Source organism: Lactuca sativa, chromosome 8 (assembly GCF_002870075.4).
Source record: "Lactuca sativa cultivar Salinas chromosome 8, Lsat_Salinas_v11, whole genome shotgun sequence".
Taxonomy (NCBI): domain Eukaryota; kingdom Viridiplantae; phylum Streptophyta; class Magnoliopsida; order Asterales; family Asteraceae; genus Lactuca; species Lactuca sativa.
In genome coordinates this window covers 48,600,465-48,618,463 of record NC_056630.2, presented here as the reverse complement: position 1 = coordinate 48,618,463, position 17,999 = coordinate 48,600,465, and the positions used below count along the sequence as shown (strand labels likewise).

The following is a 17,999-nucleotide window of genomic DNA, read 5'->3' as shown; positions in this document are numbered from 1 at the left end:
GAACGTCGTAACAGGTTACTATGTCAATAGTACGGTTATAATAACTCACATATGGAAATAACGACATACACAGTTTACAGGGATTTCTACATTCAAATGGGTTTTATTTATATAAAACTGCATACATTTTTATAAGTATGGGAAAAATACTTGTACATTTCGATCTTTGTGTCTTAGGACTACAACTTATTTTATAAGAAAATTATTGCATTTTTCTTGTGCATACACTACATTTACAAAGAATGGTTTTTAACTTTATAAACGAAAGCTTATGCACTCACAACCTTAATCATTGACACTCTTTTCAATATGTACTTGTATTTTCAGGTAATCAATAAAAACAGGTGACTACCAGCTTTTGAGGATGAAAGCTACGACGTTAGATAAACCATTTTATCATTATACTGTAATCGATTTTGAAAAATGTACTCATAAAACCATGTAACTTTCTCGATTACATTTATGATGGTTGTATTTACTTTGATCACTATTACACTTGTTTCTATGATACTATACATGAAGTCCTCTACCCCGGACGTTTCCGCCATCCTTGGTTTGGGGGTGTGACAAATTGGTATCAGAGCATGGTTTATAGTGAACTAAGTATATCGAACCACATAAGATATACAAACTATAAGAACAATGGGACTAAGATTCTCTGACTAAACATTTTCCATACAACTATACTTTTAAAAATAAAATAGTATTTTTATGAAAAGTGTAGGTACATGCATACATGTAGGTATAGTGCCGTATCTAGGAAAGCACGAAAAGTAAAAATGGATGAGTTTTACACTTGATTACTCCTTGGGACATGTAATCAAGTCTGGCAGGAATACAAGCTAATCAACTATATTCGTCTGAGAAGTGACTAGCATATGTCGGGGAATAGTTGTAATAGACAACAATCTAAAAAGATATATTCTCTCATACAAGAAATGCACTAAGATCCAAACAAAACGTTTAAAATACTATATGAGTACTTTATGTTGCTATAGCACAATATTTCTAGTTTCATTATGTGCCACTTACACCCCTATTCTCACACATACGTCATGGCAAGATTCCACTTACTGGGAGACCCTTACTTTCCGAACCAGGGAAACGGAAGTTGGATAAAAGAGGAACCAAAAGAAGATCCCAATGAAGACCTCGAAGAAGTTGAAGAGGAAGAACCCGAAGAAGAAGAATTTGAAGAGGAACTAGAGGAAGAAGAGGAAGAAGAAGAGTCGGAAGAGGAGCCGCAGGTCATCAACCCTCCATATGTAACCAGGGTTCCCGCAAACTGTTTCGGTTACAACAGACCTGTACCCTGTTGGGCATCAGAAATCGAGAGGTGGAGTCTTCATTAGCGACAACGATCACTATTTGGCGATTAACGAGGTTACTATGACCTCAACCATGGAGGACCGGCTAACAAAGCCCTCTCGTTCGTGATCCAACAAATCACGAACCTTGGGGATCAGAATACGAAAACAATAAATCGAGTTCGGGAGCTGAGTGTTACTGCGGAAGTCGCTACCGTGCACACTCGAAACTTGGAGAGAGACCACTATCCCAACGACTAAATTATTGAGGACCTTGCCACCACACGGGCGGAGGTAAGGGAGTATCCAGAAAGGCACATGGCTCTCAAAGAGAGACTGACCACAGCTGAGTGTTGGTTAGCAGAACTACATGACGCCTCGACTTCGTCACATGGACCGCAGGGGACTGGTCACCGTGATTAGGGTCCACACCACTCATAAATCTTTATATATTAGGTTTATGAGTATGCGTTGGTGCTGCTCTTCTCTTTGTGTATGCTCAATCCTGCGATTAAGTGGTTACACTAAACAAAGGAGCGTAATGTTGCCAAGGTTTTCCTTGCATTGATGTGATGTAGACCTACATCAAGGTCAAAATTTCCAAACTCTATGTACTAAAATCATATCAATGAAATCGGCATGCATATTATATTTCATTGGGAGTGTTATCACTAAATTCATAACAATATGTATATATATATATATATATATATATATATATATATATATATATATATATATATATATATATATCGTTGCTTATGGTGAGTCTACAACTACTTGGTGTAGGCAATAAAGTTGTATATAAATAACATTCTATCGGTTTAAAAATGGTGGTTCCGCTTTAGGTCCTATTCCATTTTTGGTTGTGGGCTTAGCGCAGATCCATTAGATTCAACGATCTATTCGATCTTAATTACACATAACAAGCATACACTAAGCGGTTGTAGAAGGACCTAGCATGGATCAAGTCACAAGATTTTACTAAGGCACTACTATTAAATTCATAAGTTCAAAACATATGAACTTTCATCATGAATTGCTTGAAAATACTTTATAAGTCGGAGCATAAAACAGACAATACGGTTCAATAATAACCAACTTATCACTACTATTAAAGGCTTACCAACTTTTCAAATTTGTGGCAAAATTATGCCACCACGGAAAAATCCTAGGCCTTCCCACAACGTACCACCTCCGCCACCATAACCACCACCACCTCTACAGTTTGATCCTGCCATGTTCCAAGATGCCGTAACAACAGCCGTGGCATCCGCAATGTCACAAATTGGTACCAATGGTGTCGGTAGATAGGGAAATGGTACTACAACCTCTAACCACAGAGACAGCTAGGGACGTTCAAATGAATGTTCCTACAAAGATTTAACAAATGGAAAATCCAAATCCTTCAATGGAAGCAGGGGCGTCATCACTCTCATGCAATGGTTCGAGAAGTCTGAATCAGTCTTCGAAATTTGTGCCTGCCCTGAAACGAACAAAGTCAAATTTGAAGCTTGCACTTTCACTCACCGAGCCCTTACCTGGTACAACGGTCATGTAAAGTCCTTGACTCTTCTAGTGGCGAATGCAATGAGCTAGGATGATTTGAAGACCCTAATGCTAGCAGAATATTGCCAAAGGGGCAAAGTTTAGAAAATAGGAACTTTGGGGCCTCAAAATGGAAGGCTCTAACATCGCATCTTACTCAGCCAGATTTACCGATCTGGCCATACTATGTCCCGGGTTGGTCACCCCGGAGAGTAAAAAGGTGGAAAAATAAATTTGGGGACTAACACCCCAGATTCAAGGAAATGTGTTGCCTTCAAAACCGACTATATTCGATAGTTCCAAACAATTAGCACAATAACTCATTGGCCACAGGGCTAGCCATGGCATTATGGTGGCCACCTCTGAGCAAGCGAAAAGGGGAAACAACAAAAGGAAATTCTAGAACAACAAGACAAACCAGTTGGCCCAAGATTCTGCCAAGAAACAACAAGTAGTGGCGATTCACGCTGCTACCACCGCTGCTCCAACACCACTATGGCAGTACGCTGGAAACCTCCCCAAATGTAACAAGTGCAACTTTCACCACACTGGCCCTTTTCGCGAGATGCACTGCAATAATTGCAACAAGAAAGGGCATACCGCCCATTTCTATAGGGCGTTTGCTCAACAAGCCAACCCGGCCACCAATGCCAGAGCAAGCTGAGCCTTCTACGGCTATAGGGAAACCGAGCACTACAAAAGAGACTGCCCAAATGCAAGGAAATCAAATGCCGAAGGTGTCAGAAGGGTTTTGGCCTTAGGACAATGGGAAGCTATGGAAGATCCCACGGTGGTTACCGATACGTTTCTCCTCAATAACTCATATGCATGCATATTATCCGATAGTGGAGCGGAGAGGTGTTTACTTAGCCACAAATTCAAACAATTACTAAAACAAAATCCCCAATAACTAAAACATACATACGTCGTGGAAATGGAAAATGGAAAGTAGAGAGCACTAACGATATATACTTAGGGTGTACCCTCACTCTAGACAACCACTCATTCAAAATCGATCTATTGCCTGTTTCAATAAAAAGCTTTGACATCATCATTGGCATGGATTGGTTAAGTCCTAATCGTGCTAACATTCTGTGCTACGAAAGGGACGTTCGCCTTAATCAACCCAATGGCGAAACTCTTGTCGTTTACGGCGACAAACCTAGTGCGAACCTACAAATTATCTCCTGCGTCAAAGCCCAAAAGTATCTCCGTAAGGAATACCACGCCTTCTTGGCCCACATAGTGGATAAGAAGGAAGAGGTGAAATACATCAAGGACATTCCGGAGGTCTGTAATTTCCCTAACGTATTTCCAGAAGACCTTCTTAGAGTCCCACCCGCACGACAGGTCAATTTCCAAATCGAGATGTAGGAATTATCCTTTCAACTAATCGAGCTATTTTGGCTTTCATGTTCGGCCACCAATAAAGTTTCTTAGCGCCATACCGCCTAGCGCCAACTGAGATGTAGGAATTATCCATTCAACTAATCGAACTGCTAAGCAAAGGGTTCATTAGACCGAGCTTCTCGCCTTGGGGAGTACCAGTCCTGTTCGTGAAAAGGAAGAATAGATCGTTCCGTATTTGCATCAATTATCACGAACTAAACAAGCTTACCATCAAAAACCAATACCCTCTACCCCAAATCGATGACCTATTTGACCAAATCCAAGGAGCAACTTACTTCTCAAAAATCAATATAAGGTCAGGATACCATCAACTACGAGTCCAAGAGGAGGATGTTCATAAAACGGCATTTAGAACCTAGTATAGTCACTACGAGTTTCTAGTGATGCCCTTCGGGTTAATAAGCACACCCATGGTGTTCATGGATCTAATGAGCAGGGTGTGCCGACCTTACTTAGACAAGTTCGTGATTGTCTTCATAGATGACATTCTGGTCTATTCTAGGATTGAGGAAAAACACGGCCAACATCTAAGACAAGTATTAGAGACATTAAGGGCGGAAAAGTTGTATGAAAAATTCTCAAAGTGTGAATTTTGGATCCGAGAAGTGGGTTTCCTCGGTCATGTGTTTAGCAAGGAAGGGATACACGTGGATCGTTCCACAGTCCAGGCGATCGAAAACTGGTCAGCACCAAGGACGCCTACAGAAATCCGTCAATTCTTAGGCCTCACCGGCTACTATAGGAGGTTCATCCAAAACTTCTCCAAAATCGCTAAACCGCTTACCACCCTGACTCAAAAGGGTGTAACCTTCGATTGGGGAGAAAAGCAAGAAACTGCGTTCCAAACGCTAATTTAGGCTCTGTGCAGCGCTCTGATTTTATCCCTACCAGAAGGAACTGAAGACTTTGTAGTCTCATGCATCGAACCAAAGTCTTGGGTGTATGTTGATGCAACAAGGAAATGTCATTGCCTATGCCTCGAGACAGCTAAAAACACACAAGGTCAACTATTCCACATATGATCTCGAACTTGGGGCAGTAGTATTCGCTCTAAAGATCTAGAGGCACTACCTCTATGGGACGAAATGTACTATCTTCTCCAATCATAAAAGCTTTCAACACATCCTCAATCAAAAGGAACTCAACATGAGGCAGAAGCAATGGGTGGAACTACTGAATGATTACGAATGCGAAATTCGTTATCACCCAGGCAAAACCAATGTAGTAGTTAACTCCCTCAGCTAAAAGGAATACTCGGGCCGCCGAGTAAGGTCATTAACCATGACAATCCCTTCATACCTATCCACACAAATCAAAGAGGCTCAGCTGGAAGCCCCGGAACCAGAGAACGTGACAGGTGCAGCCTTAAGAGGGATGGATAAGAACCTAGAAATAAAGGGTGACGGAATTCGCTATCTCATGAATTGGATCTGGACACCCAAATATGGTGGATTCATAGACTTCATCATGAGTGAAGCATACAAAAATCGATACTCCATTCATCCCGGTTCATACAAGATGTATTTGGACCTTAAGAAACTTTATTGGTGGCCGAACATGAAAGCCGAAATAGCTACCTTTGTGAGAAAGTGCATGACTTGCGCCAAGGTCAAGGTAGAATACCAAAAGCCCTCGGGGTTGTTACAGCAACCAAAAATACCCGAGTGGAAGTGGGAATGAATCATAATGGATTTCATAACCAAGCTTCCCAAGACAACGGGTGGTTTCGGTACCATTTGGGTGATCATTGACAGGCTAACCAAATCCGCTCACTTCCTACCAATGAAGGAAACCAAAAAAACGGAAAAGCTGACCAAGGCATACATTAAGTAAATCGTTTGGCCACATGGAGTACCAAGATCCATTATCTCCGACAAGGATAGTCGATTTACCTCACAGTTCTGGCAGTCACTTTAGAAATCCTTGGGAACTAGGTTAGACATGAGTACAGCATATCAACCACAAATCGATGGACAAAGTGAGAGAACTATACAAACACTAAAAGACATGCTAAGGGCATGTGTGATTGATTTTGGTAAAGCATGGGATACCCATTTACCACTTATCGAATTCTCATACAATAATAGCTATCACACTAGCATCAAGGTTGCCCAATTTGAAGCCCTCTATGGCCGCAAGTGCAGATCACCGTTGTGCTGGGCTGAAGTGGGTGACACACAACTAGCTAAGGGACAAGTCCATAACAACGCTCTCACTGTCCTACAGATCATAAGAGAAACTACAGAGACGATTGTCCAAATCAAAGAACGATTAAAGGCTTCAAGAGACAGACAGAAGAGTTACGCGGCTAATAGACGAAAGCCTGTGGAATTTCAGGTTGGAGATCAGGTGCTGTTAAAGGTCCCACCCTGGAAAGACTTGATATGTTTTGGAAAACGAGGGAAACTAAATCCGAGGGATATCGGGCCAATCGATTACCGCAAGAACTCGAAAATGTACATCCTACCTTCCATGTGTCCAACTTAAAGAAGTGCTTTTCCGATGAGACTCTCGTCATCCCTCTTGACGAGATTGAAATGAACGAGAGTGTCCATTTTGTGTAAGAACTGGCAGAAATCATGGACCGGGAGATCAAAAGAACAAACCAAAGTCGTATTCCCATTGTGAAGGTCCGATGGAACGCTAAACGAGGACCTGAGTTCACCTAGGAATGTGAAGACCAGATGAAACAAAAATACCCGCATCTCTTCCCCAACCCTTAAAGTCCCAGTCGAAACGCTAATTTTGGGACGAAATTCCTTCTAACGGGGGGATGATGTGACAACTGTCAAATTGTAGTCAAGTCAAAGTAAACAAAAGTCAACGGGTCAAACCGATAAACTCAATTAGTGCTTGTAGGATAGTTTATATTCTATGTTTTCTAATGTACAACTTTCTATCATAATACAAAGTATCACTCAGAGATTTCAAATGTTCAGAAATTCTAAACCCTAGACAGGGTGAGTGATGTAATGACTCTATAAAGCACTATTAAGCACCATTCAAGGGTGTAAAACACTCATAATGAGGCATAATGGGGTTTACAAACCTTGCATTATGGGGCCAAACACAATCAAAGGCTACACATAAAGTCTCTCTCAATCTCACCTACTCTATCTCTATCTCTCCCAAATCTCTCTTAAAATCTCTCCCTATCTCTCTCAGAACTCTTGGTAAGTAAAAACAACGTTTTCCAACGTTTATATGGTAATCCATACCATCCTGGACCTTTCCTTGGTCGATAACAGCTTAAAACAGAAGTAAGAAGTCAAAGAGAGGGTTGAAGGTTCGTAGGGAACTGTTCACAAGCGAACCTTCGGTTGCCTTCGCTTCCTTTCCATTGTCAAGTTTGCTTGTGAGTAGGGAGTTAGTGTCTAGCTGGGAAATCTCGCTCCCTAGTCCTTCGACTGAAGCCTACTTTCGCATATGGCACTTTCTCATAGCAGAACAGAGAAGGTTCGCTTCAGGTCAATAATGCTCGCCTCTAACCGCCCAAGTTCGCTCCGAACCTCACCTTCGTAGACGAACCCCTCGGACCTAAGCCTCCTTTTCGCAACCGGTCCTCTCGCAGAGAACCTGCTCTCTACGAACCTACCCTCACATCTTCTACACCAGAAGTGAACCCTCTCGCATACAACCTCCCCTTCGCAGGTTTGCTTCTCTTTCCCGATTCTTGACCACTTTCACGTTTTAAGCCCGTTTTTTATGATTTTGACATGGGATTTTCACCTAAATTCGTATTTTGACACATTAGACCCCATAGACTCATATTTTATCCTTATTTTTGGGGGAATTAGTATTATAGATCATATCTTTTGTACAAGATATTATGTAAGGGTTTGTTGACTTTTCCAAAAAGTTATGATACCAAGCCATCCCCATACCCACTTTATGTCACTATTCACCCTCTACCTAGTCGAATCATTGTCCTTTTTATACTCTTTCCAACACTCCACTAGATTTACTTTCATCAAATCCACATAAAAATTCTATATTCTCCACATTTCCCAAAAATCTCATTTGCCTTTATCTAAAGACAAACATTCTCTCTCTTTCTCTCTTCTTCTCTCTGGAACTCAAAACTCCCAGGAAGTCATGAGTTCTTCCCCCACTTTTGGTAAGTTCTTCATTATTACTCCTAAATATTGTACATTCTTCCACTCAAATCATGGATTTCTTACATAAATACCGTCATATTTGTCCTTAGGATCTTAAAATCCTTAAGCATTCTTCAAGTGTTCTTGACTTGAAAACCTCTTTTCTTCAACCATCCATCTAAGTGAATCACTGAAGGTGAGTTCATAACCCCATATTTTCACGTTTTCTTCTTGTTTTATGGGGGAGAATACAAGTTACAACACCAAAAACATACTCAAACTCAAATAACAACTTTCAACAGAAAAGTTATGGTTCAATCACGAACTGTTTTGACCACCTTAAACTCAATATTATTCAAAATTGTTCAATATGCAAATAGTTCGGGTTTATACCTTTCTAATGACTCCTTGCACTTGTTCATATCATTTTTCTACAATTTATGGTTATTTTTACAAAACTGCCTATCACTACATAAATGATTTCGGACCAGTCTGTGAAGATGGACCTTTTTACACTGGTCAGAGACCACTAAAAATCATAATAACATTATGAACAAACTAGACACATCTTCTGAACTTCCAGATTTTACACATTCAAATTTTGACTTTCGATGATTTTTCTGTGATTTTAACAAAAACAGTGACAGAAAAGTTAAAACTAGTTAAAAACAGTGTATAAGTTTATTAACACTTTCTAATTTGTTGAGCAAAGTATATATCAATAATGACAACATATTGACTTGTGTTTCCTGTTAAGTTACCTTCATGAAAAAGAAATACTCATTTATCATATGGGTTTTTATTCACTACAAACATATATGATAAACTATAATAGGTATAGTTTATGTTTTGTTACAATACAAAATCACTATGAAAGGTTCTGTTTACACTACAAACGGGTTTTCATTCACTACAAACATACATGATAAGATATAATAGGTATAGTTTATGTTACATCAACTCTATGAACTTACTAAGGAAGGTTCTATTTCTAGTACAAAAAGCATTTTCAATTACACTATACGTAAACTCGTTAAATCCGGTTGTGAGCCACTACTTCATTATACTCTTAGAGTACTGGTTAAAATCTTGTAGTTATAACTAGAGTCTCTTGTAGGGAGAGCGTGATACATACATATATATATATATATATATATATATATATATATATATATATATATATATATATATAAATCTATATTGTGATTGACAACCCACACCTTAGTTGCATGTAACAGCTAGACCGGTAGGTCTGGGGTGACAAATGTCATAACATTCCGACGCCTGAATAACGTCGTAACAGGTTATTATGTTAATAGTATGGTTATAATAACTCACTAGAGGAATAACGACACACACAGTTTACAGAGATTTCTACATTCAAATGAGTTTTATTTATATAAAACTCCATACATTATTATAAGTATGAGAAAAATACTTGTACATTTCGGTCTTTGGGTCTTAAGACTGCAACTCATTTTATAAGGAAAATATTAGATTTTTCTTGTTCATACACAATATTTACAAAGAAATGTTTTCAACTTTATAAACAAAAGCTTATGCACTCACCAACTTAATCGTTGACACTCTTTCAAAATTTACTTATATTCTCAGGTAATCAATAAAAACACATGACTACCGGTTTTTGAGGATGAAAGCTACGGCGTTAGATAAACCATTTTATCATTATACTGTAATCGATTTTGAAAAATGTACTCATAAAACCATGTAACTTTCTCGATTATATTTATGATGGTTGTATTTACTTTGAACACTATTATACTCGATGTTATGAAACTATACATGAAGTCCTCCGCCCCCGGACGTTTCTGCCATCCTTGGTTTGAATTTGTGACAGACTGACCATCCCGCACCTTAATTGTTAGCTATAGTTATGCCGGTAGACATGGGGTGACAAATGTCATATCGATTCTGATGCATGAAGAACGTCGTTTCAGGTCATCCTGGGTTATCAAGTATGGTTATAATAACTCACAATTTGTTATTGAACAATACGATTAGTGTATGAATAAGTAAACAACTTCATATAGTTTTATTAATAATGCAACTACAATACAATATTTTACAATACAGCCGGTGAATCCAGGTACTTATAATTACAGAGTTTTTATACAAGTACAAATACAGTATCCTATTCCAATATAGAGAAAGCATACTTTTCATGATTTTATGTGAATTTAAACTACATTATACTAACTCAAGGTACAATAACATTACAACAGAAAATATAGGATTTTCTAGGAAAACATACTTACATTTTTCAAGGAACAAATTGACGGATTTCAGTTACAAACATGTTGATGAACTTACCAACTTAAATGTTGATACACTTTCAAAACCACATGTATTCTCAGGGAACCCGTAGACAGGTATACCCCCAGGTTTCGAGAAGATGAAGCTTTGTAGAGTTATGTCTTTTATAATTTTGCTATACACTTTTGATGTCATACAAACTATGTATTGAATAGATGTAAAAATTATACCTTATCAATGTAATGGTTGTGTTTGATTTGACTACTATTATACAACTGTTGTGATACTGTACATGACGCCATCTGCCTTTGAACGTTTTCGCCGTTTCGGTTTGGGGTGTGACAGCGTACTGCACCTAGCCGACGATACTCTTCCCATTTGCTACCATATGTCTAGTTGTTGTTAGTCTACGTCGGCAAGGTCAGTAAAAGATCCGGCCACAGCTTCACCACGTGGCGCGCTCTTGGACTGCCACATCATCCATTATAGGTATTTTTTATGATTGTCGAAAAATCATCTCTCTCTGATACAAGCTCTTTTTGCACCGTTCTTTATATCCACACGTAAGTAACTTTGAGTACTACCAGTTTCTTTTTGATTTTAGCAACTAATTCTAAATATATCTTAAATCCAAATTTTGTAGAGATTACATTGTTAAAATCAGTGCAAAATTCAAAACTTATTCATATGAACTCTGTTCCTGACTATCTTTATATTGAAGAATTCAATCTTTCAAACTACTTTTGAAGAATTTTATTTTATATATCATTCAATGTCTATGTTTTACTAGAACAATAAAATATATCATATAGTCAAAAAAATAATAATATTATAACTTTGTGATCTCTAAAAAATTAATGCAAGCTAAATTATTGAAAAAGAAAGGTTTGGATTTTGGCGACCGAGTCCTTTGCCCGATCAAACAAGTATGACCTCCTCCATGCATGGCTTGTAAAATACGCCAAGTTGCCTCCATATCCCTTTTATATATATATATATATATATATATATATATATATATATATATATATATATATATATATATATATATATATATATATATATATATATATATATATATATATATATATATATATATATATATATATATATATATACGCCAAGTTGCCTCCATATCCCTTATATATATATATATATATATATATATATATATATATATATATATATATATATATATATATATATATATATATATATATATATATATATATATATATATATATATAGTTAGATTCATGTGAGACGGTTTAATTTTATGAGACTGTAAGATGCAATCCTAGACATTCATTTGGTAAATAAAACAAAAAAAACATTTTTAAAATTGAAACTAATTGAAAATTTTCGATTTTTTTTTTCAAATATTATTTTCGGAATTTATGTTTTCCAAAATAAAAAAATAACAAAAAAAAAATACATTTTTTTTTACATATTCTAGTAGAATAAATAAAATATTTTACATATCTGAAAAATCTAGTATAATATTGTAACATTATAAAAATCACATTAGAATATTTACACTGTAATATATTTTATTAGGGGTGAGCGCGGTGCCGTTCGGTTCAGTTATTAGTCAAAACCTCACCACTAACCGCAAATGCGGTTAATCTACTTTCAAAACCGCATGGTGCGGTTAGGCGGTTATTTTTGCGGTGCGGTTTTGTTTTTTCTGTGTTGCGGTTATTAACCACATGGATTTGGTTCGATTATTTTGTATGGTTTTTAACCACAGTTTAGAGCTCAAATAGTTTTAAGATTTCAAACATATTAGTTGTAATAATAAAAAATCATAAGGTATAAGACAATTAACTATTTAACTTAAAGCACAAACAACTAATATATTAAAAATGTTAAATCAATAGTAATTAACAAGAAATATCTTAAAATTGTCTAATTCCATCATTTTTCAAAGTTAAACATAAGAAAAAACCAACATTTTTATCTTCTAGTATTTTATCCGTCTTTCATTCATGAAACTTGTCTTATTTTTAATATTTAATAAACTAATAATTGATAATATATATATATATATATATATATATATATATATATATATATATATATATATATATATATATATATATATATATATATATATATAATATGCGGTGCGGTGCGGTGATTTTGCGGTTTTTGGAAACTAATAACCGCACCGCACCACAAACTTGCGGTTTTTGAAAAACAGAAAACCCAACCATCGGTTTTTATTGCGGTTGCGGTTTTCGGTTGCGATTTATACGGTTTTTGCGGTTAATTTTTGTTGTGGTGCGGTTTTTGTTCACCCCTATATTCTATTAAAATATTTCACGTATTTAAAAAAACGGTAATTTTTTATTATTTATTTATTTTAGATAATTAAAGTTCCGAAAATAATAATTAAAAAAAGAATTTTTGGATTTTTACTTTTATTTTAAATTTTAAAATTATTTTTAGATTTGATGTCACGGTCTTACAAAATTAGCATTGTTTCAAATAAACCTGAGCATATATATATATATATATATATATATATATATATATATATATATATATATATATATATATATATATATATATATATATATATATATATATATATATATATATATATATATATTATAAAAGCAAGCTATAATTTTTAGTAAAGTTTGTATTTACAATTTGCGTTATAGTAATATCTTTTCATTCATTACATTACTGTAACATTTTCTCTTCACTAATCATTTACTTCTCATGTTATTTGAATAAGTAACTCATAAATAAAATTTGCTAATATAATCATGTTAAATAATCTTTACTAACATTTGTGATTTTGATTGGCAATAGTTGAGTAACTTTTAGTGTTTTAATTAAATTTAGATTTTATTTGCACACTATTTAAACAATATGAGTTTTTATACTCTTCTTAATGCTTTAATATTTAAATATATATTATTTATCAAAAGGAAATTTTCTATTATTATTATAGAATCTAAAATGGCATTATACATAAAAAAATTTGTACGCCAAAATTAATGGTTAGTAGTTAGTACACGAAAGCAGTTAGTATCATAAAACCGTCAATACTTGGAATAAATCTCAAGACCTCCGGTTTGAAAGACAAAACCTCTACAAATTGGGGTACTCCCAAATTGCCAGTTATATTATACATATAGATTAATGATTTATATATTTATCTAACTAAAATTAAAAGCGGCCCTAACCAACACAGTAGAATCAAAATTAAACACCAAAAACGGATCAAATAAAAAAAAAAGAAATCAATATGTAAATTATAGGCAACGATACAACGTGTAATAGTATGCACATTATATTGATACGATACAGTGTGTAATATTATGCACTAGTTGTGAGACCCGTATAATATACGTGTTGATTAAAACAAAATGTTAAGTACAAACGATTAAATAAAAATTTTATTTGAATTTGAAATTGAAATAAGTGAAAATTATGAGAAAAAAACATGTAAATAATAAATTAATTAAAATTATGTGTTTAGTGTGTACTAAACGGGTTAATTATAACAAAATATTAAACATAAAGATTTTAATTGTAAATTTATTTGGAATTGAATTTGAAATTTAAAATTTAAAATTTGATAGTCATTATGGTATGTTTAATTTATGGAAAGTAATTAATGATATTTTGAAAATGAAAATGAAAATAATGACAAGTGTAAAATAAATATATTTCAAATTATAACAAAATGACATGTGGTTAATCTTATGAAAGAAGGACATTAGCAAAGTTATTTTTATTTATTAGAGTAGATTATACTGACATACAATAATGATACGTCATAAAAAGAAGGAAAAACAATTAATTAAACACCTCAAAACTTTTTTGTTTTCGTGAAGCCGATAACTAAATCAAAATTAAACAACAAAAACCAAATAAATCCAAAAAAAGAAATCAACATGTAAAATAATAGGCAACGATAATAATGATATGTGATAAAAAAAAAAAAAAAAAAAAAAAAAAAAAAAAAAAAAAAACAATTAATTAACATCTCGACGCTTTTTGGTTTTCATAACCCCTATGACTAAATCAACAAAAACTAAAAAACTGTCAAAACACAATTGGAACCGGTATTGTCCTTCTAACTGGTTACAAGTCCTTCGTTTTCATTTATAAATTCTTTAACTATATTTTAGTAAAAGATATGTTTTAAATACCCCTTATAGGATGTCCCTACTGCCCCTCTCCTTTTTCCTATAAAACCGGGCTAATAAAATTCTATACCATAAATGGCGACTTCTAGTTCTCATCTAGCCAGCTTTCTTTCCTTTGTCTTCACCATTTTATTTACCTTCAATATAGCAAAAGCTCAATCCAATGTAACACGAGGTTCTTCTTTAAGGCCTACAGGTGCCACCACCTCATGGTTATCGCCGTCGGGACTATACGCCTTCGGTTTCTATCCACAGACAGGTGGCTACGCTGTCGGTATTTATATTGCCGGAATTGCAGAAAGAACTGTTGTATGGACGGCCAAACGCGACACCCTTCCACTCTCCAATGATTCTACTTTGCGTTTCACAACCGATGGAAGGCTGGTCGTGGACCAACCACAAGGCCAACAGATCAGTATCTCTGACACCGGCGGTATCGGTGCTGCTGTTGCTTCCATGAAAGACTCCGGCAACTTTGTGCTCTATGATTCCGACCAGAGGACGATATTATGGCAAAGCTTTGACCACCCCACTGATACCCTTTTGGTTGGACAGCGTCTTGTAGCCGGTCAAGCTTTATTTTCTTGTGTCTCGGTGGCAGACTACTCCATTGGGATTTTCAAGCTCAGTATGCAAATCGATGGGCACCTTTTAACATTCCCGAATTTAGGGTTTCCAGATGTCACTGCTACTCAATACTGGTGGTCTAACACCCCCGACACGGGACCTAACGTTGCACTGAATCTTGATTCCGATGGCTTTCTTTACTTGTTGCAAAATTCAACTTTTTACATCAAGAATCTAACACAAGGAGGCTATCGTCGAGAAGATGCAATCTATCGCCTGAAAATTGACGTGGACGGCATCTTACGACTTTACTTTCGTGATTTAAATAACACGGGCCAGAACGACTCAGTCATATGGGTATCTTCTACAGACAAGTGTGTTGGGCGAGGTCTTTGTGGCGTAAACGGGTATTGTTATGTCATGAACGACGCTGCGACATGCAGATGTTTACCAGGGTTTGATTTTGTGAAACCTGGGTCTTGGTCTTCAGGTTGCAAAAGATATTACACAGCAGAAACCTGCAAAATTCCCGATGGAGATAAAGGTAACTTTTCCCAGATGACAAGGTTGCCTAATAATACTTATTGGGAAGATGCGGCATACGCTCTTCCAAAAGCATCAAACCAAGAAGAGTGTTCACTTGCTTGTACGAATGACTGCAAATGCGAGGCGGCACTGTTCACAGGACAGAGTTGCAGGTTGCAGAAGCTCCCTTTATTATATGTGCAAGTAAGAGATAGTGAGTCAAATGTCGGTTTGATTAAAGTATATGTGGCTTCTGTAAATAACGGATCGAATCCAACTAATTACCCATCAGACCAGGTCAGGAAAGTGCGACAAGTGAAATTCTTAGTTATAGCGGTTTCACTTGCCTCGGTTGCAGTACTCGTTTTGCTACTTTCTGGAGTAATCATGTGGAGATCTCACGTTTGGGCTTACAAAAAGATTTCTGAGCATGTAAATGTTCAATTGTTCGAGGATGTTGGGCTCCGGGGATTTTCATATGCTGAGCTAGAGAAAATCACAGATGGTTTTAAAGTAGAACTGGGCAGAGGATCGTTTGGGATAGTGTACAAAGGAATAATAGAGAGCCCCATGAAGATGGTGGCTGTGAAGAAATTGAAGAAAGAGTTGGCACAAGAAGGGGAAAGAGAGTTTCAAACTGAAATGAAAGTGATTGGGAGAACTTATCATCGTAATCTAACAAGGCTGCTAGGTTATTGCTGTGATGGTCCCGAAAGGCTCCTCGTTTTGGAGTACATGACCAGAGGATCACTTGCGGATGTATTATTTCATTACAAAGAAAGCAAGCCATGTTGGACAGAGAGAATTAGGATTGCTCTAGACATTGCCCATGGCATCTTCTACTTACATGAAGAATGTGAAACACCCATAATTCACTGTGATATCAAGCCTCAAAATATCCTCATGGACGAGTATGGATGTGCCAAGATTTCCGACTTTGGATTGGCAAAACTACTCGAACATGACCAAACTAAAACATCCACCTTGATAAGAGGAACAAGGGGTTATGTTGCGCCTGAATGGCACAAGAAGCTCCCCATAACAGTTAAAGTGGATGTGTATAGTTTTGGAATCGTTTTATTTGAGATTTTATGTTGCCGAAGGAAGTTTGATAACAGCCTTCCATCTGATGAAGCCATTCTCGAAGAATGGGTCTATGAATGTTATGAAACAGATGAATTATTCAAACTAGTGAATGATGCAGACGTAGATAGAAGAACACTAGAACGGATGATCAAGATAGGCCTTTGGTGCACTCAAGAGGATCCGTCCCTCCGCCCCTCGATGAAAAAAGTAGTGTTGATGCTTGAAGGGACTGTCAAAATCCCAATACCTCCAAATCCTACTTCATTCTTGAGTGTCGTTTAGTTTTGTAAGTACCATTTTGAACAATAACCCTATTCATTTTATATATAAGTCATGTGTAACACACATGCATTCTTGTGACTAGTTGTAAAATAAATGGAAGTAAAAGTAATCGTTTTATTAATGATCATTCATGTTTCGAATACGTAATATAAGGTCGGACTACAATAAATATTAACATTAGCGACGAAGTCTTTAGCGGCGGTTCAGGGCAATAGCGGCAACATGTAATCGACGCGTTACATGTTGTCGCTATTGCCTTCCGTCGCCGTTAATACCCACAAACTGCGATCCGCGTCAAATGAACCCGATCCATCCGATTTGTTTCCAATCGGACGGTCGTAAAGTAACGCGAAAACGTGCTGACTTTTCCCTCCAAGGTGCCGCTGCTAATACCTTGACGTTGCCGCTATTACTTGTCGCCGCTAAATTAAGCCTGTTGCAGATAACCCACCTACAGCTTCCTTTTCTGTGTCGTTCTTTTTGTCCCTAGTCTTTTCTCTCGTTTTTTTCTCCTTTCAGTTTCTTTCTCACTGTCACGACAAGGACGAGGGTTGAAACCGACGACATTCCCTAGCTAGCTCGTTCTGCCGCCACAAGACCGCCACCTTCCTCCAATTCTCCATTACCGACGACTTAGCACTCCATACCAGCAACCCATCAGCTCAATTCCGAAATTGCCCACATTGAAGGTCGATTTCCTTCCTATTTTCTCTTATTTATTTATTTATTTTTTT

General features: G+C 36.4%; 1 protein-coding gene across 1 annotated transcript; it reads left to right on the top strand.

Moving 5' to 3' along the window:
• Positions 1 to 14,752: 14,752 nt before the first annotated feature.
• Positions 14,753 to 17,386, top strand: LOC111904392 (G-type lectin S-receptor-like serine/threonine-protein kinase LECRK4). The gene has a single exon (XM_023900168.3). The coding sequence runs from the start codon at positions 14,881 to 14,883 to the stop codon at positions 17,263 to 17,265; it is 2,385 nt and encodes a 794-aa protein (XP_023755936.1). The 5' UTR covers positions 14,753 to 14,880; the 3' UTR covers positions 17,266 to 17,386.
• The last annotated feature ends 613 nt before the right edge of the window (positions 17,387 to 17,999 follow it).